The 22,015-nt window shown below is 41.6% G+C and overlaps 1 protein-coding gene across 1 annotated transcript in view; it reads right to left on the bottom strand.

Annotated features, from left to right (window-relative positions):
• Nucleotides 1-22,015, bottom strand: part of LOC147683948 (maltase-glucoamylase-like) — a 588,456-nt gene that overhangs the window by 36,063 nt on the left and 530,378 nt on the right. Inside the window, exons 62-66 of the mRNA XM_086944339.1 lie at nt 18,831-18,865; nt 18,625-18,741; nt 16,870-17,018; nt 13,085-13,166; nt 12,918-12,977 (exon numbers count right to left, since the gene is read on the bottom strand). Coding sequence (XP_086800465.1) covers nt 12,918-12,977; nt 13,085-13,166; nt 16,870-17,018; nt 18,625-18,741; nt 18,831-18,865 — 443 coding nt within the window. The remainder of the gene's footprint in view (nt 1-12,917; nt 12,978-13,084; nt 13,167-16,869; nt 17,019-18,624; nt 18,742-18,830; nt 18,866-22,015) is intronic.

Here is a 22,015-nt window from a genome sequence, read left to right as displayed (position 1 = left end):
TAAGACAAAAGAGGGGAGGGGGGGGGGTGCAGCGTTCAAAGCACATCAGCGTGCATAAATACGAAAATGTTTTTATCTATCACGTACTTGACATTTTAAAGCTTTTCATATTTGCTATTAAAAAACCAATGAAATTCATAGAAAAAACCATAGGTTATAGTGGATATATAGTTAGGAATTTGCATTTACAAAACCTTGAAAATTCAATGAAAAAACCATTGGTTTTAGGCCATATATAGTTAGGAATTAGCATTTACAAAACCTTATTTTACTCGCATAAAACCATTGAAATTCCATATATAGTTAGAAGCGCTAACTATATATCGCGCACCCGCAATCCACTGCTGATGATGTCACATATTACATCATTCATGACATGGTCAGTGACATCACTGATGACATCACTGATGACATCTCAAATGACATCACTGATGACATCACTGATGACAACTCAAATGACATCACTGATGACATCTCAAATGACATCACTGATGACATCACTGATGACAACTCAAATGACATCACTGATGACATCTCATTTGTCATCACTGATCACATCACTCATGTGATAATACAATGAACCTCTTCAGACTCTAATATAACCTTACATACACTCAGTATAAACAGACACTCACAGACTGTCACTCATCCATGGAGTTACTCACACACCTAGTCAGTCATGCAAAGAATCAATCACACCTCCATTTCCTCAACTATACAGTTATACACATCTTACTTATTCAAACATATAATAACACATATTTACTCTCTTATATAATCCCTGATACAAGCTCACAGTGATCGATACAGCCACTCACACATTCACTGGCTCTTATGTTCAGTTATTTATATATCTCAACTCTCACATGTATTGTGTTTTACATACGTACTTACTTGCACATGTAGCAATGAGAAATACATTCACTCACCAACAGACCCATGCACAGTCAACCGCCCATATAGCTGTTTCCACATGCACTCTTGAACTCATACTCCTAGTGAATCAACTGCTTACACATCTATGCACAGAGTCACGCACCTCCCAGCCACCCACACACACACTCAGCCTCCCATTCAAATACTTGGGCAACCAATCAATAACCCATATGGCCACTCTTATAGCTACTGATCAACACATGCAGCAGCTTACACAACAACAAACATACTGATGCACAAATTAAGACAGTTTAGTCACTAACCCATGCACTCAGTGAGACACATTTAATCACTCTTTCATACAGTCAGTCATGCACCTACTAAATTCTTCATCCAGACACTTATACATCCACTCATTCTTCAATATGTAAAACATATTTAAACTTTACAGACACATACAATCACTGGATGTTGTCATCAGTGATGTCATCAGTGATGTCATTTGAGATGTCATCAGTGATGTCATCAGTGATGTCACTGACCATGTCATGAATGATGTAATATGTGACATCATCAGCAGTGGATTGCGGGTGCGCGATATATAGTTAGCGCCTTTAACTATATATGGAATTTCAATGGTTTTATGCGAGTAAAATAAGGTTTTGTAAATGCTAATTCCTAACTATATATGGCCTAAAACCAATGGTTTTTTCATTGAATTTTCAAGGTTTTGTAAATGCAAATTCCTAACTATATATCCACTATAACCTATGGTTTTTTCTATGAATATATATATATATATATATATATATATATATATATATATATATATATATATATATATATATATAATATGTAAAAAGGTTTTTACCAAAGGTACAACATCTCCGATTCCTGATAATGAGCAATAATCTTGCCAATCATGTAGGATTTCTATCACACATAACAAAGAGCAATAACAATATCCCTTGGGCCAATGAGACTTCACATTTTGAACAGATTATTTATTTTGTACAGCTGCACTCTCATTGAGAAAATTGAAGGTAAACGTGATCTCTAGATGCTTGTAAGGTGCTGGGATCAGGACAAACGGTAATGTATTCTTCTAAATTTCCAAATTATAAAAGGATGTTTTAAACCTTTCAGCTCCTTAGGGCAAGTCATGCATTCCTATTAATTTCTGAGCTGGGTGGTTATGATATCAATAAATCATTGGCACTATGCCAAGTATCATAATAATTTAGGGTATTTTATTATTGAGCATGATATGTTAGATCGATATTCATTGCTTAATGTAAATACCTCTCTTGGGTGGCTTACGTTACCCTCAGGTCCCTCTTGTCCTCGTCTTATTCATTAAAGAAGTGATATAATCCTAACTTACCAATAGAAAAAAAAAGGAACGAAGGAATGCTCGTCATACCCTACACCCTCCCACAGGAAGTACGTAAATGTACTTTACCCAGCATTCCCTCGGTTCTTTTTTTCTACTGACAGAATAGGACAAGCAGGAGCTGAAGGGCTCCTGTATACTTATGTTTCTCCTGCTGCGACGGGGACGTCACTGGTGTTCTTGTCTCCATCCCTGCCTGGCTTGGTGGGAGGCATGCTGGTTCCTCCTGGTTATGTTACAGATGTGCTGTGGGGAGGATCCGGGCTGTGCCTCCTGGGTTGCCGTGCACATAACGAGGCGCGGCTTCTCCTATCATCTCTACAGGCTTCTCCAGGCGATTTCCTGGTTGCTGTTGCTGCCGGGACATGGTTCCCTTCTGGGTTTGCTTTGCCTTACTTCCGGAATGGGACGGTTCAGGAAGTCAGGCGTTGATTGGACGGTCAGCTTTGGGGCTGTGTTGCGGGTTGCCTTAAAACACCGGCATGTGTAAGCACTGCATAACGGTATTCTATAATTGGATTCCTTCTGGTTGGCAGCTCTTTTGTGCATCTGCAGCCCTGTGTGTGGCAAGCTGCTTACTTTACACCTCATCTTGCCTGTTCTCGGCTGCGGCTGGTTCTTGCTGGATTCCTGTGGTTTAAATCATTCTGATGGCTGTTTCAGGCCCCGGCTGCAGTTCCTGGTGTGCCTTTTCCATCCAGTTGGCCTGAGGTCTCTCTGTTGGGTGTCAGTTACCCTACAGTTCTGAAGGTCCCTGGTCCAATTCCCGGGTATTGGCACATTTCTGAACTATTGCCTTGCTTACATTCTGATTGGGAGCAATCTTTCCTCAAGTTGCAAGACTTTATCTGCTCTCACAAGAGGAAGCACGTTTATCTGGGTCAGGCTTTTTTGTTCCTGGTTGAGGGGCCTCCAAAGTCTTCCTGCTCTTGTTGGAAACTGGTAGCATCATGGTGCTGGCAAGCATGGGGAAGCATTCCAGGGAGTGCCTTCCTCTCCTTCTCCGGTGCAGTCTAAACACCCCAGGTAGGGAAATTATGCCAGGATCAAATGTTTATTTTAAGGAGACATTGCAAGAGATGGGGGAGGGCCCTGTTACAAGAGCTCTCTTCCTGGCAATCTCATTCTTCTGACTCTTGAGGAGGATTGGATGGGGTGAGGAGCATTAGGGTAAATATATTGACAAAGAGATGTTGCCGGACTTGCTGAAGCATGTCAACTCCAACATGGGATGTCCTTGCCACGATGCTCCCAGCAAATCAGGTGGTTTGTTGCTGCACCAGTTTCAGAGTTTGGCTGTGGTGGATGTGCCAGTCCATCCCTACATCAACGAGGTGCTAAAAGGGAGTGGAAGGACCCTGATAGTATCATGCTTCCCAGATTCCTGGCTAAACGGTACCCTCTTCATAGTATGTCAAAGGAATTTCTGGACTCAATTCCAATTGATTCTTTTGTAGCGAGTCTGGTGGGTCGGACTTCTTCGGCTGAGGATGAAGACTTCTTTAGCTGAGAATGCAGTGATTCTGTGGATAAGAAGGTAAATGAATAAATAGAGTGGATGATTCCCTTTTGAAAGTCTATTCTGGTATTAGATAGATTCAGTCTGTTTTGTGATGAGCGGGGGCTCATTGTAAACACCACCAAAACTAAACTGATGGTATTGTCTGTATCGAAAAAAGCTAGGAGAATAAACATAACTCTCAACGGGTCCCCACTAGAGGTGGTGGAGGAGTTTGACTATCTGGGTGTCAGATTCAATAACAGATTGAAATGGGACTCACATGTGGCCAAAATGCTCCTAAATCTCAAAAGAGCGTCTGGAGCCATTTTGAGAAACCAGCACATGTCTATTAGCAGACCGGTAGCTCCTGCTCTGGAAGTCTATGACGGCAAAGCATTGGCCTCTGCCGTCTAAGGCTCAGAGCTGTGGGGCTGTGAGAATACCGTGGATCTGGTAAGAGCGGAGAATAAGTTTGTGAGGGACTTAGTTTCCCTCCCGCTCTCGACATCGTTAAAACCCCTTTTGGCAGACATGGGAAAACATTCAATTGCAGATATAGTCCGCCTCCGTCCTTTGCTGTTCTGGGTGCGCCTGAGAAGGACACCAGAACTGACAAACTATGCCCTGGTTTTGGATGAGCTGATCACCCTGAATGGCTTGAACAAGATTCAGTGGTTGAATAAATTGAGGCAGTTGGTTGTGAACCTAGGTTTGGGAGAGTTTTGGACCTCCCAGTCCTCACCCCATAAGCAAGTTGTAAAAAAAAATCTATTGGGAGTGGGTGCAGGCGGAGGAATCAAAAAGTATAAAGCGGGGAGTGCTAACTAACTGATTCATAGAACATAAGCCTACTAAGAAGCTCGAACCTATCCTGGATTTCATCCAAATCCCAAGAGACCAATCTCTTTTCCTGAAAATGAGATTGGGATACTCCCGCTTAATAAATTCACTGAGGGATGGAAAGGAACGAGGACCCATTTGCATACCTGTCCTGGGTGTCCATCCACGAGTGAATCTCTACCCCACTTTCTGTTCGCTTGTAAAGCATACAAAGTACCCAGAACTAGATGGCTAAAGCCTATATGTAGGGAGTTGGGAGTGAGAGATTTTAGGATAGCCCTTCGTATTCTCTCAGCAGAAACTACATCTCTGGTTATCGTATGTGGTGTTGCTAAGTACATAGCAAAGGCTTGGTTCATTCACACAATGCTGCTAAACACTGTAACAACTTAGACCATGTTACCTATTCTGGTCATTAAGCCCATCACTGTGTATGCACTTTAAAACTTTTTATATAATTCATTGTTTTAATTGTAAATACCTTTTTATCTTTTTATCTCATGAAATGAAATTAACATAATATTTTAAATATCTTGTTTCGATGTGTGAATTGTTTGTACTTTTATGATATGTACATATCGAATAAAGTATTACAACAACAGTAATAATAGGACATTACATCCTAGTCCCTCCTGTTCTCGTCCCATTTGTTAAACAAGTGAGAATACCCAAGCAGCAACCAACATTAATCAAACAACAAACCATCAGGACACAAGGCACACAGTAACACCCATTCATTTATTGGAACAGACACAATAGGAATTCAGGAGCACACAGCCTGCAGTACCTCCAAACCAAAATTAGCATCATCCCCCAGCACATTCTGGATGTGATAATGCCTCACAAAAGTATTAGTTGATGCCCAGGTAGCAGCCCTACAGATCTCAAACAAGGAAACCCCCCCAAACCTCAGCCAAGGAGGCCACCATCCCCCAGGTAGACCACCCTTGCACACACACTGGAGGAGGAGAACCGAAAAGGAAGTAGTAATCACCTGCTTCAGCCAGCAACCAATGGAACAAGAAGCCTTCCCCCCACGAGACGAAACCCCAAAAGACATAAACAGGGAGTCTGGCTTCCGAAATACACTTATGTGATACAGATAGATACGTAAAGCCTGGCAAACATCAAGCAAAGACCATGGAAGGTCATCGCCAGATCAGAGCACAAAGGAGGAAATACCAACCTCTGGGAACAATGGAACTGACAAGGAACCTTGGAAACAAAAGAGGAATCCAACTGAAGGACCACCCCATCTGCCTAAAAAGACAAAAAAAGGCTCACTGCCCATCAGAGCCCCAACTCCCCAAGGCGTCTGGCCGAAGTAATTGCCACCAAAAAGAACACCTTCAAAGTCACAAACTAGATTTGCACCTCTGCCAAAGGCTCAAAGGGAGGAGCCACCAAAGCACCCAACACCAAGGGGAGGTCCCAAAAAGGAAACCAAGGCTGCACCACAGGACTGGCTAAAGAAAAACTCTGCAGCAACCTAGAGACCAAGTCATCCCCATCCGAAAAATTCCCCCAAGGGGAAAAAAAAGCCTTTGTCACGGCCCACTGAGCACATAAAGTGGAAACAGACAACCGCTTCTCAAACCCCTCCCAGAGATATTGTAGAACTCTAGGCAGGGAGCAATCCTGGGAGGACAAGGCCAGAACATGACACCAACAATGGAAATTCCACCAATGCTGACCATAGGACCAGAGAGTAGATGTCTTGTAGGACTCTTGCAGAGTCAAGGCTAAATACTTGGAGAAACCCCAACGCTGCCACCCGTGCCTCACAACATCCAAACCGACAGCCATGGGAGCAACAACTTCAGGGATTACTTTAGGGTAGATGAATAGTAGGGGACCACTCAAGGACCCTGAGCAGCCAACAGCCGCAGAGTGGGAAACCAAGACTGCTGAGGCCAAAAAGGGACAACCAAAACCACCTCTTGAGATTCCATCACCCAGCGAGCCAAAAACCGGGGGATCATGGCAAGGGGCAGGAAGGTATACAACAGGCACAATGGCCAAGGGATGTTCAGAGCATCCACTCTCCAAGCCCCCTCATGGCGGACCCGGGATCAGAAACGAGAAAGCTGAGCGTTGTGCCGGGAAGCAAAGAGGTAGAGAAAGGGAAGACAAAACTCCTGCACACTACCCGAAAGACCTCTGGAGTCAGAGACAACTCCTGTGAGGCTGGGAAATAACAACTGAGGTCATCCGCCACCCCATTGTCCCCCCCCGGATATGGACATCTGAGAGAGACAATAGATGCACCTCCATCCAACAAAACAATGGAATCACCACCACATTTGGGAACTTGGAGCGGATTCCCCCCTGATGATTCAGGTAGACCACCATCAACGTGTTGTCAGAACGCATCATCACATTGCCATTAAACAACAGGTCTCGGAACCCCATGACAGCCCTAGCCACAGCCACAAATTCCTGCCAACTCGAAGAAAACCTCTCTTTCAGGAGGGGCCAATGATCCTGAAGCAAGCCGGACTCCAACCAGAGGAGAGGGCTGCACTAGCAGACCCCTGTAGAGATTGGTTGACACAGTCCACCAGGGCAGGGCAGAGAGGATAGAAGGAGACACCAGAGCCATGAGGGTCAAATTGCAAGACAAAGGATCCCAACGGGCCAACAGATGTACCCACAGAGGCCGGAGATGAAACTGTGCCCAAGGCACCATGAACACTGCTGCAGCCATGAGGCCCAGAAGCCTCAACCAGAGATGGACCAGGAAGGAGGTCTCCACATAGAACTGTAGAGCAAGGGAACACAAGGTCACTATTCGAGAGACAGGCAGGACTTCTCTGTCCAGATCAAAGGGAAAGCACGCCCGAAGAATATTAAGTCCTGCGAGGGCTCCAGTTAACACTTGGGAAGGTTCAGTAGAAACCCATGAGCCCTCAATGCACAACACAAAACTCCTGATCTATCAACAACTGATCCCAAGATAGTGCATGGATCAGCCAATCGTCCAGGTATGGGTAGACAAGAATACTCTGAAGATGGAATAATGCCACCAATCACGACACCACCTTGCTGAACACCCTCGGTCAGACCTAAGGGCAAAAGGCAGAACCTGAACTTGATAATGATGGCCCGAAGGAAAAAACTCAGAAAGCTGCGAGAGCTGGGGTGAACCGAGATATGATAGTATGCGTCCTGAAAATCTGGGGTGCACATGAAATGACCTGGGAGATCTAAAGTAATCACTGGCTGAAGTGTTTCCATTTTTAAGGGCAGATGTACCACAAACATGTTCAGGGCCTTTAAGTGCAGCACCAGACAGAACTCCTTTTGTCACTTTGGGCCCCAGAAGCATCAGAGTAAAACCCCCTCCCCATCTCCAGAAGAGATTCACTCCTGATTCACCCCTTCACCAATAGAGACTTGATCTCCGGAGACTTTTCGGACCACTTGGCAGGACAAGATGGCCATGGAGTCGGATGAACCCCTGAATCCGGAGGAGGCTCTGAAAACTCGATGAGATAGTCTAGGTACACAATGTCAAGCACCACACATCAGAACAGGATCACACCCAAGCTGGGAGAAAGAACTGAAGCTGACCTTCTACCAACAATCTGGGGTCGGCAGCCAGATAGTCAGGAACAAGGTTTTGGAGACGGGACTTAGCTTTCCTGTTCTGACCCCTACCAGAAGAAAACCTCCCATTACCTTTAGAAAACTGCCTCCGAGAGGGGGGCCGAAAGAAGGATTTAGGCTTAGAAGAGAGAGCTGCACCAGAGGACTGCTTAAAGGAGGAGGAGTGCTTCTTCTCCTTAAAAAGCCTATGCAACTTGCCCTCCAATTCCTCCCCAAACATCATAGTCCCCTGAAAAGGCAAGCACAGGGCAGAAGACTTCTGAGCAGAATCAGCCTTCCAGACCTTCAAAACCAGATTCGGGTGGGCTGCCACACCAGTCACCCCAGAAAGGGCTGAAGCCCTCACACCATTGAAGGACACATAAGAAATGAATTCCACCTGCCCGTCGATATGCTCCAAAAGTCCAGAACAGTCAAATGTATCATCCAGCGACTGATACAGAGCCTTGATATCCAAAATGAGCGACTGAGCAACATACGTCTAATAAATGCCTGCCCGCCAAATGGCCCATAGGAATGAATGGGGAGTATTCCTTATTTGCGATTAGCAATTTGCTAATCGCAAATAAGATAGCGATTGCAAGGGTGCCAGGGGTGTCCAAAGGACACCCTGTGGCACCCCTTAAATACAAATTTAAACAGGTGTTGCGCACACATGTCCAAAGGACATGTGTGTGTGTGTGTAACATGCAAATGAAAAAAATGCACTAAAGAGCTTTTTTCCCTTTTTTCGCAATTTACCACAGGATGGATTTCAACAACAGGACCGGCGGGTGGAGTTTTCTTTAGGAATATAGACGGGATTATTTTATCTTTCTTCTGAATTGGGCCCTTTAATGTGGAGTCTATGTTACCTAGCTCTTCTATACTCGGGCCCCCTTGAGTATCTCCTCACAATCTTCTACAATTGATTCAATACTTGAAAGGACACAATTAGATGCAGCGTGTAGGGATTTCGATTTTTTTGCTTTTTTTCCTTTTTTCGGGTTTGCAAAATCTGAACCCCCTTCAATCGACTTTCTTTTCCCCATTGCTGTAATACACCCTTTAGCCTAAAATAAAAATCCACCCTCAGCTTCCATACGCTCCGAACGGCAGCGACAGGATTCTAATGGCCCATCACCAGTCCTACAGTACCTTGAAAGTCTCTGTAACAGGACAGACTGCTAATCCAGATGAACAGGGAATAGCTCCGCCCTACCCTTGTTTGTCCCGGACTGTCCTGCCTTGTCCCGGGCTTCTCCCGGCGCCGCCCACGCGCTTCTCGTGACGCGGAGGCAGCACTGGATTCTTAAGCAACTCCGGGCGCTGAAATGCGGCGGGTGGGCGTGGCAGTCCCGCTAAGTGTTCTGGGGAATGGAGTCCCCCGCACTACGGCCGCTGAGCTGGTGGTTAGCGGCGGCGGGGGGGACAAACAGCTAACAATGCGCACGTAGCGCGGGACAGGTCAGCAGCCCAAGGGTCCTCACCGGCGACAACAGCAATAGAGCAGGTGAGCGTCCCTCCGATTTGCAAGGTCTCCCCGGTAATTTTCATTATCTCACTTGTTTAATGAATGGGATGAGGACAACAAGACCAGGAATAATGTAGATTACCAGGAAGTAATAGGACATTCTGAAGTAATCCTAAACTAACCTTTAGCATCTGTGGACGCACTTGGAAGTCATAAATTAGCTACAGCAAAGTTAAGTGCTCTTCCTAGATATTGCCCAGATTTATAAGTGTTTCCTGTGTGTGTTCATTTGTTGTCTTGAGAACAAGATAATCCATGGTTGTGATTAGGACCTTAACAAATGTTAACAAATGCTCTTCATCTGCCCTTTCATTTGCGAGTGGCCCTCCTACTGACTGTAGCGGTCGGTGGTGGGAGTAGCTGCCGGGGGGTGACATGGGGAGGGGGAGGGGCAGGGAGGGGGTAGTAATCTATGGATTATTGAGGAGTACTGTAAGTAAACATAAATAAAAATAAAAATAAATTATTGCATGCACTGCATCGCATTTGGGGATGCAGTGCGCGCAACGAAATGTGTTATTTATTTATATGTTTACTTACCTGTAATCCATAGATTACTGCCCCCCACCCTGCCCCTCCCCCTCCCAATGTCACCGCCCAGCACCTACTCCCATCACCGACTGCTACTGCCTACCGGATACAACAAAAAAATGAAAACAGATCCACACATTCTCTGAGCGTATGCCAATATGATGATTTGTACCCTGAATTCCTGACTCTGGCCATCTTATAAAGGCACAAAAAGGCTTTGGTGGGTACTACTTTTAAAAGGGGTGCAAGTCATGAAATTAACAATACTTGACCTTTCGGTAGGTTGACCAATAAATAAACCATGCATTGAAAGCGTAGGTAACACAACCCAGGGAGAGCATGGTGTAATGGAATTAAGACATTGATTTTCTAATTAGGTTTGGGAGACATTTGGGTAACACCAGCATAATCAGAATAATTTGAGTAAATTCCTGTTACTATTGTTCTGTGAAATTTCTGAAATGACGCTATTACACCTCATGCAGTTTACGCAACAAAAATGAATTCTGAACACACCGGAACAACAAAAACAGCAAAGCATGAGTTGCTGTTGTTTATGATGCTTTTGTTTCTTTTACTATTTTTTTTTAGCACAGAATACAGTCTTGCATTGAAAGTGCAAGAACACAGTATCAAATGCAGCTAAGCGTTTCACGTAATTATGCGTAATTATGTCAAAGTTCTAAGAATTACATTAAAACAAATTACACAAATTTCACACATACCTACTTTTAACGTTGCTGTCATTGTAGATGTATGTTAACAATACGCCCTTTCAAAAGGGCCATTGTGGATTTTTTGACTTTTTGCTGAACTGAAGTTTTTTTGGGCCATAGAGAACTGCACACTTGCTTACCAACAGTAACAATCTTGTACTCCTCCTTTTTTTGCAGACTGAAAATACACCTGATTTGGATATTTAACTTACTGATAGGCCCCTATTATATGAGTGTATCCCAGGGCTTGTACATTAAATGTCACTTGTGGGCTACAGCACCCATTGTGCCACCCACAGCAGCGATCCCGCAAACCTATCCCCAGGCCTACAGTTGCAGCCTAGCTGAGCAGTTTATACCTTTCAATTTGTCTTGCTATTATAACCCTGCTCCAGTATATTTCACAAAGGTTTGCCTTTCAGGGCTGGAGCATGAGCTGTCCTGTGCAGCCACCCAAGGAATATGAGGCAATCCTAGATTTATAAAAAATAGTGAATCTAGGATTGTACCAAAAATATGTGCCTAGCACAGAGAGGCACAGCAAGGAGAAATATATTTTTTTCTCCTTGTCATTATCTCTTTCCAATGCGCGCTGCATTCCGCAGCACAATTATAGAGGAAGTTGCCTCTAAGGATTGTTTTTGTGCATGAAGTTATCCCTTCCTGCACAAAAACCATCCTGCCAATGATGCTGGAACCCCTAGCAAAATGGCACAAGGGTGGCTGTGTAGGCTCTCAGGAGCACTTCAGTGGTTGGCGGGGGCATTAGTGCACAAAATCTTAGTAGATATGGTGCATTTCTGCTCTCTCCATTTCACTCAATTTAGCGTAGCAGGTTAACATCAGTAAATATTAGTAAATATGCCCTATATTGGACATTGTATATGTATACTTTTCTTAGGGCTGGTGATGTGAGATATAACCGTTGGCACAAAAATAGCGCTTATAGTTCCTTTTGAAAATGCACACTGTGGTATGTGTCTCACATATTCGTATAAAAATAACCATGACTCAATAGAGTCAACGATTTTTACAGTCACAAAGGCTGCAGTTCCAGAAATTGAAGGCTTTCTGGTCGCGAGAACCTCAATCACAATGTACAAAAGATACTCAAATTCAATTTGAATTTACAAAAGGCACATTACGAGTTACAAATGTCTTTGTGACTTGCACTGAATACATTATGACTCCTTGGGGCTTAGGATAAAATGGATCAATAGTTTGCAACTGCGGTTCTAAACCGCTAAATGGACATTGTCGCTTCAAAGAAACTAGCACCCATTCTCAAAATAGAAATTGTCTGTGATGGACAGCTTCCAAATGTTTTATGTTTCATGCAGACACCAGAAGGTGTAGGCATTGGTCAAGGTGACTGCTTCATGCACCACATGATGTCAATTCAAATTGTTTGTGATTTTTCAAACAATGCCACTGATGTCTCTTTATGGTACAGTGGATGCCATTTTAGCATTCTGCAAAGGCAAATATAGGGAAGGGGGTCTGTGATCCCTCACAGGACTGCATCCCAGTGTTCACAGCCATTGACTGTTCTACGCAAATGGAATCACTTCCTCACCAGTATTTAACCGCATCGCTGTGGCGGCTTTTTCCGCTGTGTGCAGCATTTTGTAAAATTACCGCGTTACATGACGAGCTCAGCTCGTCATCAGCACACGGCAGGTAAGCTTGATGACGAGCAGAGCTCGTCATCAGCATCGAAGTGGGTAATAGATAGCGATTCTTCAAATCCTACTAAAGTGTTTGCACTGTGACTGATTAGCATATTTGCTGAGGTGCAAACAGAATCTCAGATGCTGTGCAGATTCTACATCAGTGATATGTCCTAAACATGATAATATGTGCATAAACATTTGTAAAAGTTATGCATTTTTACAGTTCATTATTTCATCTTTCGTCCAAAAAGATTTCTTTACTCACCGAATAAAAATCATACCAACGTGCATTAGGAAGATAGGCATTGACAGTATCTGCACCAATCTGTAAAATAACCACAACCAATCAACTGTAGCCTCAGAAATATATTAAAAAACTTGTATAGGTTTAAAAGTATTGTTAGCTTGCATGAATAGAGAAAGAAGACTTACATCCAGCACAGGGCTTATAAGAAGGGCGGGTCCCCACAAAAATTGTTTGTATACATCCCATGTTTCGACTTCCTCCACAAACCTAAATTTTGAATACATAAAACTAGATATTAGATGAGGACAGAGACATAGTGCCCGATTCACATTGGTAACTTAGATGTAGTAAAGTTACAAGTGGGGAGTCTGGGCTCTGGGGGCGGAGTCTCTGCACTCCGCATTGCAGCGCAAAGACTCTGTCGCGAGTGCGAAGACTCCACACTCGTAACTTTAGGACACGTAAACAAATATTATTAACACAAACATTCAAATGTTTTCCTGGGTTAGGAGCTCAATTATCAAAATGCCCAATTCTAAAAAAAATGTAATGCTCAAATGAAGAAGTACAATGCAGAAAAATTACATTTTGTAACCAAAAAGGATTCTTTAACTGTGCAAAACTACAAAACTGAATGTTAATGAATGCTGCTATGATTTCATTGGGTAAAGTGTGTACGCTGCATTTATGTTCAAACTTTTACACTGACATTATTTTCTTACTTTCCAGCTAAAAAGTCACCAACAGTCTTTTCTGACTTTCAGACTTTGTTCCTTCTCCTTCCAGTTCCACCTCTCCCCACACCACTTCCAACACTTACACCTAACCAATACTAAGGTCCTGTTTAGAACAAAGGCTTTAATTCCGTTTCAGGTGCATATTTGTGTTTGCAGCTAAAACAGGATTCTAAGTTGGGCGGTAACTGTCCATGTGCATAAAAGCCCCCCAGGCGCTGCTATTTGCCCACAATGTTTTGGCAGGTAAAATCTGACTTAAATCTTGTTGGCAAACAGCATGAAATTCAGATTTGTACAGTCTAGAAGCAACTAATCTGGAGGCAATAACCCACATCTGTCTTTGACATGTCAAACACCTTCTTTTTAGTCTTTATATCCCCTTTATCCTCAGATCCTGCATGAAAAGTAAGAAAGATATTTGAGTAATTTATCAACTTTGTCACACAGAATAAACCAGTCGGTAACACATCAGCCAAATGTATAGTTCAGGGAGAATCAGGGACTGTGCTTATTGGGAAGCAAGGAGAGCCATGGGCAAACAAGGGAGGATAGCATGACCCAACGTGACCCTGATTACTTTAAAGTACCATACATTTTTAAGCAGTTGCGGGTACAATTATAAAAATATGGAGGGGCGCTACGGTGCCAAACTCACCGTATACTGCTCTCCTGATGCGCACGTCTCTTCCGGTCAGCGTCCGGGACTTCCTTCCTGCTCAGTGGACATCAATACAACCAATCCTGGAGCTACTTTACTGGTGAGAGCAGCTCCAGGATTGGTGGAAGCAGGCTAATCCAGCGCTCATTTTGAGCCTGGGGGCCTGTGCCAGTAATACCCCGGCTGTTTGACAGACAGGAGCTTGCTGGGTGTCCACTGCGCATGTCGGGCTGCCCTTAACAATAAAGCGACCAACCCGACATGCACACTGTCGGGGTAGCTGTGATCCTGCAATTACAGGATTCAGCCCCACCCCCTGCATTTGCACTACAGCTCCTAAGGAAAATGGCATCGACATTGTATGTGCCTGCTGCACTCACAGCAAGTGGGGTGACACTCCTTCGCTCAAATGGAGAAGCTACCCCGTCTTTAAATCATTTCTATTAGGCAAAAATTCTAGGCATTAACTTACATTTCACTCTTACAAATACAGGCAGCTATGTTGGCTTATAACTCATTTGAGGATCTCTGCTTGATCAATATACTATTAAGATGCTGCATAATTTAAGATCATGGTTACTATGGTACTTGCTTCTGTCATCAATGCCGCACTAGTTAAGTTTTTAAAAACATTAGGAAGGCAAATGTTTTGCTCCTGTACAACACAGAGTGAGGCCCATTGGATCTAAGCAATTTCTGTCTCATCTCTTTGACACGTTTTCCAGCTTGTATTCTTGGAAGTGTAATGGTCCCACATTCTCAAAATACTTTTATGACAAAGATAGCCTTGAGATTTACAGGTCACATTTAGAACATAAAAGGGCAGTGCAATTGCCCTACTCTCTGTCCTGGTTGGCTTAAGGTGGGCCGCAGATGTGTACAGTGGCAGTGTAATTATGTCACTTATGTTTAATTTAGATTTTGTTATTTTTAGAAATTAAATTATTAGTATATATTTTTCTTGGTTGTAAAGGGTTACCTTCATATAATTTTTAAATTATTAGGAGTGTTCCCTTAGTATTATTGTTCCGTGTAACTCCACCTCGTCAGGGAAAAGGTAATGAACAATTAATAAATATAAATAAAAATTTTAATTGATTAAAGGGCAATCAGAAAATATCAGGGATGGTAATAGGAATGTGGTTGACCTTACAATTAATTTATTTTTTCCGCTGATATTGTTGCATTCCCTTGACCTAATGCCGACAGTTCCTCAGTAGGCTCCTTAATATTCACGGATCGCAGAGAAACAGCCAGAAGTGAATAATTCTGGAAACAGAATGTACCTTTATGATACACTGGTTTGATGGAGTTGTCCTATCTCAATAAATCTGGACCAACAAAGCTGAGGAACTGTGCATCTGTATTTATGAAGTCAATTAAACAAGAGAGAGGGAGAGACACAGGGTAGGATTTACAGTTTGGTGGAAAGGATCTGTTAAGTCCTCCAGACATAGCAAACCCATGCTTCCCAGCTCAGTTTAGAGTTGGTTGAACCACCGGGTTGATCACAGAGAAGTAGCTGCTGGTGCCGCTGATGTAAACCTTTGATCTGGTGGCTTATCCTCCAAAGCACTGCCAGGACACAATTAAGGTCATCCTTCACCTTTTACAGCTGGGCAAAAGTCGTTTTCTCTCCCTGCTGTTGTCCGCCATAAGACATATGGCAGAATTTGTCAGGAAAATTGCCTTCACTGTGAGGGAGAAAACTCACTGGGATCATTTATTCTTTGTATTATGAAAACAAACTCCAGATTTAGTAGTTTATGTTTTCAACATAAGAATGTTTGCTGAACAGGCACTTTAAGCATGGTGCCAACAGAGTTGGCTAACTTCACTTCACCAATATTCATGTCAGGTAGGCAGGGACCTCTCACCTAGGGCAAACGGTCCTCCACCCCAGTGGTAGAGTCCATGGCCCCCACCCACCATGGTGGCATGCTGTCTCACATAGTCTAAATAAATCCATAGGTTTATATATTATCAACCCGTGGTGCTTTGTATAGTACGGAAAGGACATGAAACATACAACAAAAACTATCTGTGACTGGTGGTGGGAAAATTTGAAATTTTTTGTCATATGTCATGTAATCCTGAGGTGTACAATGGATTAAATAGGGATTCACGTAATGTTTTTTTTTCTTGAACTCTCTATTTTCTGCCATATGTTTCCTTGGAATTATGAATTGTTGTGTATACTTTTCCCTCATGACTGTCTATTTTTTCTAAGTCGTTTGTTGGTGAACATTGCTAGCAAAGCACATACATCACATATCTTTTTTAGCAGTTCCAGTAGATGATACTACTCAGTTCAACTCTTCAGCAAGAGACAGCTATCCAGTCGGAGTGGGTATGAGAAAACAAGAAATAATGCAACATATGGATTGCCCAAAAATTCGAATTAAGCTTCATTAATAGACATTTTTCATAGACCATTCTGATTTCCCATCTACGTATAAAAATGGCTGCAACATCTGACAGGAAATGAGTGCCATGGGAAGTCTTTTGGAGGTCAAAATGCTTGAACAGAATCAATCAATCAGTAGTCTTTAAAATGCTTGGCAACAGTACTTACTCGTGTAGTAATGGACGAACTACAGTACTGCCTTTGGTATGAGCTTCGTGCATTAAAGTATAAAGATATGGCAAAAGTTTATATCTCGTATTAAGCACGTTCCTGGCCATAGTTGCAAAATCAGCATCCCAAGCAACTGGATCCTGCCTCTAAAACGAGAAAAATACATGTGATTACATCTTCTTTTCAAAAGTGAAATATCTGTCTTTCTGACTATTTACTTTTTTATTTGTCAACTTGTATTTTTTTTTGGTATCACTAGTAATATGACTTAGATTAGCTTTTCTTTGCCCCTTGTGCCACTTACCTATTCTGCAAAAAATGTTAACTTTTTAGATTAATCCTGTGTGTTTATAAAAAAAGGAAATAACAACTAAAGAGGTGTAACAAAAGCCCCTAGTGCCCCCACTGTGCTGGGGGCCCGAGTTCCGAGTGCCCGCTGAGGCTTTGGCAGGTCCCTGACCAGAGAGCTCCAGACTTGGTCCGGAGCATGGGGGGTGCTGCTTGTACTTTGCAGAGGGCCCCCCTCAAGTTTTGTTACGCCACTGATCAGCACCTACAGATACCGTGGAACCAGCTCAGGGGAATGTATGGAAATTAAGGAAGGTGCATTTATTGGAACCGAATCATGTGAAACTTAGCATAGTTATATTCAGTTCTATATCTAATCTGTATTTGGACATGGAGCTATTTCTCACTCACTTAGTTCATAAACATATACACCCTTCTCTTGACAACTGCTAGGGCTGGAAATGTGCTGGTTAGAAACCCAATGATTTATCATACTAGTGGAATTTTTACTTAGGCATGTCCCATTTGTGAGAGTAAATGCTCCACCCTTTATGGTTCCCTGATCCAGAAATCAAATTTTTCGATCACATATAGTTTATATGTGGACACAATTTGAAAATATGTGGAAAAATATAATTGTAAAGAGCAGCCCTAGGGCATGAGAAGACGTTGCTCTAGCTCGTCCATATAATGGCTAAAAGATTACTTATGTGAGATTGGCATATTGTAGTGTTTTTGTAGGTTGGTAGTTGGATGTGTGGTGACTAGTCTTTCAGAACATTGGGGTTAATGCTCATCAAAATAGGCATCAAAAGTCCATTTTATTGTGCTAATGTCATATGGCTTCCTCCACAAATTTGGTTTTGATCCATGAGTTAGGATAGATTGCCTCATGTACACTACCTATTCATACACCAGGGACGTGCAATTTGCACAATCACTGGTTTGTGAATGGGATCTAATTTGCTATGTGGCCTTTGCACTAATAAGTCATATGAAAATCTTTCATTTGCAGGTGATCACAAAATAATCTAATGGAAATTGATTTGGCAGGTGGGAAATTGTGATAATCTGTGATTGGCTGCAAGTGAAGGGATAGTAGCATTAAAGCAGCTGGGGACCACCATCAAGGCATTTGCTTTCCTAAATTGAAAACATTTTTACAGCAGCCGTGGTCCATTAAATTGACAGTTGCTGCTTTAAGTTTTTTTTCTCCTGTTTGGCAACTTTTTGGGGGCAGCATGCGGTGTTCCTATGTTTCATGACAATATACCTCTTGTTTCAATATTGCTGTTATTCTATTCCTATATCAATACTTGAAAGAAGTTTGATATGTACATGCTTTCCCAAAAGGGGAAAAATTTATTAACTGACAATAACCCGTGTAGTAGAAGGCATTTAAATAAAGGCTCAATGTAAAGACTGATAATAAACAAAATATATAAAAAGTGAACTTTAACCTACCCTAGACCCTTTCCCATTATGATTTCTAGAATATGGGTAAAATGCTCCCAACTGTGTCCATCGGGCACATAATTCACGAGTTGTATCCTGGAAGAAGCCGCAGATATCTGCTCCCGTCTGGATTGAAGACAAAGGTTTACAATAATTAATAGGTTTGTAAAAATTATTGAATATTCATAACATTAAAGAATAACAATAAAACTCACATATGAAATTCCAAAGAGGCTGAACTCCAGCATGCCTGTAAAAAAAGAAACAATACTTTGCAGATCAATAAAAAAAAACAATATTCTGGAAAGATAACAGTCATGAAATCTGCATTTCATTAAACGATATACCTATTAACAAACATAGTGCAAAAAGCATTAGTAAAACTCTGATATGGTATTTAAATATTCTTTACATTTTCTAACAATTTCACATAAACGTGAGAAGAGATCAACAGATGTATAGCATTCCCAACAACAGTACCAAAAGTTGGTCAATAAATGCTAAATTCCCTGTAGCAAAGATAGATTTTATCACATCAGAATTTATATATAGGACAGTTGATTAAAAAAAATCATACCTCTACAAATTATAAAATATCGTTATAAAATAACAATACTCAATATTTTACAAAATATATATACACAACAATGTCACAAGTACACAAAATATTGTGGCTGCATCTTCATGAGACATAAGGGCCAACAAAATTCAAAACTAATTCTAATTCAAATCTAAATCAACCGCTGCCTTATAAGAACAAATAATCGTAAACTAGAGGGTCAAGACAGTATTACAGCTTACAAATCAGTAAATTACATATGCATATTATATGTGTTATTGAGTCTATAGAATTTGAGCATAATCAACCCTCCAACTTCTCAGGAAAGTGACCCAGTGCCGTCTAATATCCACCAGTGGAATAAGCAAAAACACTGCAGGATTAGTTTATTTCTTATGGTGCACCCAACAGACAATATTATGCAACAGTGTTGTTTTCGATTTTCAACTTAATTTTATTTTAGTAGCCTTAATACTAAAAATATAGGATTTAAAATACTTTGAAATAAGAAAAAATTGTGCATAATCCAGGCAGCAATGTTCTTCAAAACATATTTCACCTTATTCCAGTACTTCTCTAACTATTTCTTTACTAACATTTTTGTGGCACAGATAATTTCAATCATATACGTCTAAGCCCAATGCATATGTAAATATACTTAAGTGTACTGTGCAATCTATCCTTACCCAGACGCTATGAGCCTGAGTCCTTCGAGTCAATTAAAAAAGGGTAATTTACCTTTGTATATTTACTCATGTGTTTTTTCAAATACTATATCTATGTGTATGTCAACATTTTTTTCCTATTCAATATTTCTGAGTGGAGGTTTACACCTGGGTGGACCCTTGTTTGTCAGACCCCTCAAACAGAATTTAAGAGTGTTAAGTTACTTCAAGTAGCTTTTTGCTTGTTAGTGGAGATATTTGACACCAAGGTGGAAATCTACCTTTTAGACAATAGAGGAAGACATATTACAGATTTTTTCTCTTGAATGGAGATATTTAAAATATAGCAATGTTTAAAATAAATGTAAATATATTTAGAAGATTTATTATGAACTTATAACTAATAAAATCCATTGTTACAGCACAATAAAACATTCGATTGAATGCATGTCAAATAATGAATTAATTGAAATAATATATTTTAATTTATAAATAATATTTTTAACAATAATTAAAAAAACTTCTCACATTCACTAACATTTATTTTTATTTAATATTTACTAAATGGTGTTCACTAAATGTATGTGCCTAATTAATTTAAAAATGTTACATTTCTTAGTAGAATAATAATATATTTTTTAAGTTTATTATACATTTTCAAATAGTACAACTATTTGAAAACAATCTGCAGAACAAACAGCATGATGTACATAATGATCTACAGCAGAGATGGAGCGAAGATGTTATCAATTGTAGCACTGCACGTCTGTCCTGTAAGGGTGGGATTTTCCCTGCTTGAAACACCCAGTCAATTTGTAATAAACTGAGACTTCCACCAGAGTGTCCTTGGAGAGACAAAGTCACTAGGGGATGGAACTAGCATCCTTCCCTCTATAAAAGGATTCCTATTTTTAGTTTTTTGCATGAGAATCGCAACAAGGCATTTTTGTGATGCTCGGCACTGAATGCTAAGAATCCCATGGGAATTCTTATGGTCTTGTACATGTGTACACCTATAAACTAATATGAAGCCAAGACAAAATTCTAGAGCACATTCGATATGTGTGCATACATACCATTGGAATTTGTCAGTTACATAGATATATACTTGCCTCTAGGACAACACAGTTTCTATTTCTTACATGCACCAATGAACATAGAGTTAATCTGTTTTGTATATGTTTATGTGACTTTTACTTCCTACTGTGTGTTCTAAAATATCTAGCAGTGTTTTGAGTAATTTAAGGAGCAGAGATGTTATAAAAGATGTCATTTGAGGTTTCATCAGTGATGTCATCCATGGGCCTGATTACGTGTTTGGTGGTGTGGGAGCGGACCTTCATGCTGGTGGCCTTTTCCCACACCACCAAACCCATTGTCAGGCTGGCCACCAGATAATAAGTGGTTCTGGTTTCTGGGGAGCTTTATTTGGCATTCCCACAGCAGTGCCTATGAAACTGGCCACTTCAATTGGAATGTCAAAAACAGTTCCTTCATGGCATGGACTGTACAGTTCATGCTATGAAGGAACCGGAGTGCATGCACACAGGGGGGCACATATTATGCACCCTCATGCATCCCCATGTGGAGAAGGCACAGCAGGCCCTGTAGGCCCCCTTTGTTTCCTCTCCACCACAGTGTTCATTGAGTGGGAGCCTCTGTGACACCACAGGCTGAAGGAAACTCGTAATATGTTTGGTGGGACCTTGATGGTCCCGCCAAGCATACTGCTCCCTCTATCCGGCAGTACCAATGTCAGGGAATGGTGGTTCCCTGGTGGCTGCAATGGCACAATGGAGGTCTGACCACCCTAGTTGTAATAGGATGATTAGAGTGCCAGTGCAGCAGTGGCTGGACACCACTGCTGCGCCCCATGAGTCTGGCTGTTCTTGGACTACTAGACTCATAGTTAGGCCCTATGATGTCATTGAACTTGGCATGAGTGATGTAATATGTGAGATCCTTATCATTACATAATGGGGTACAAGTTGTAGTTAGCTCAGTAAACTATAACAGGTGAGTTTCAGTGTGTTTTTTGTTTTAAACGCTAATAAAATATATAATTATAAAGCCTAAACATAAAAAGGCTTTAAACATTGTTTCTCCAGTTTCAAGTGGTTTAATGTAACCCAAATTCTTATTACCGTGCCAAACTATAACGTTAGTTTAACCTTTC

The sequence above is a fragment of the Lissotriton vulgaris genome, chromosome 11 (genome assembly GCF_964263255.1).
Source record: "Lissotriton vulgaris chromosome 11, aLisVul1.2, whole genome shotgun sequence".
In the NCBI taxonomy this organism is placed as follows: Eukaryota; Metazoa; Chordata; class Amphibia; order Caudata; family Salamandridae; genus Lissotriton; species Lissotriton vulgaris.
Note: the sequence above shows the minus strand (reverse complement) of the source record. Positions and strands in the feature narration are given on the sequence as shown.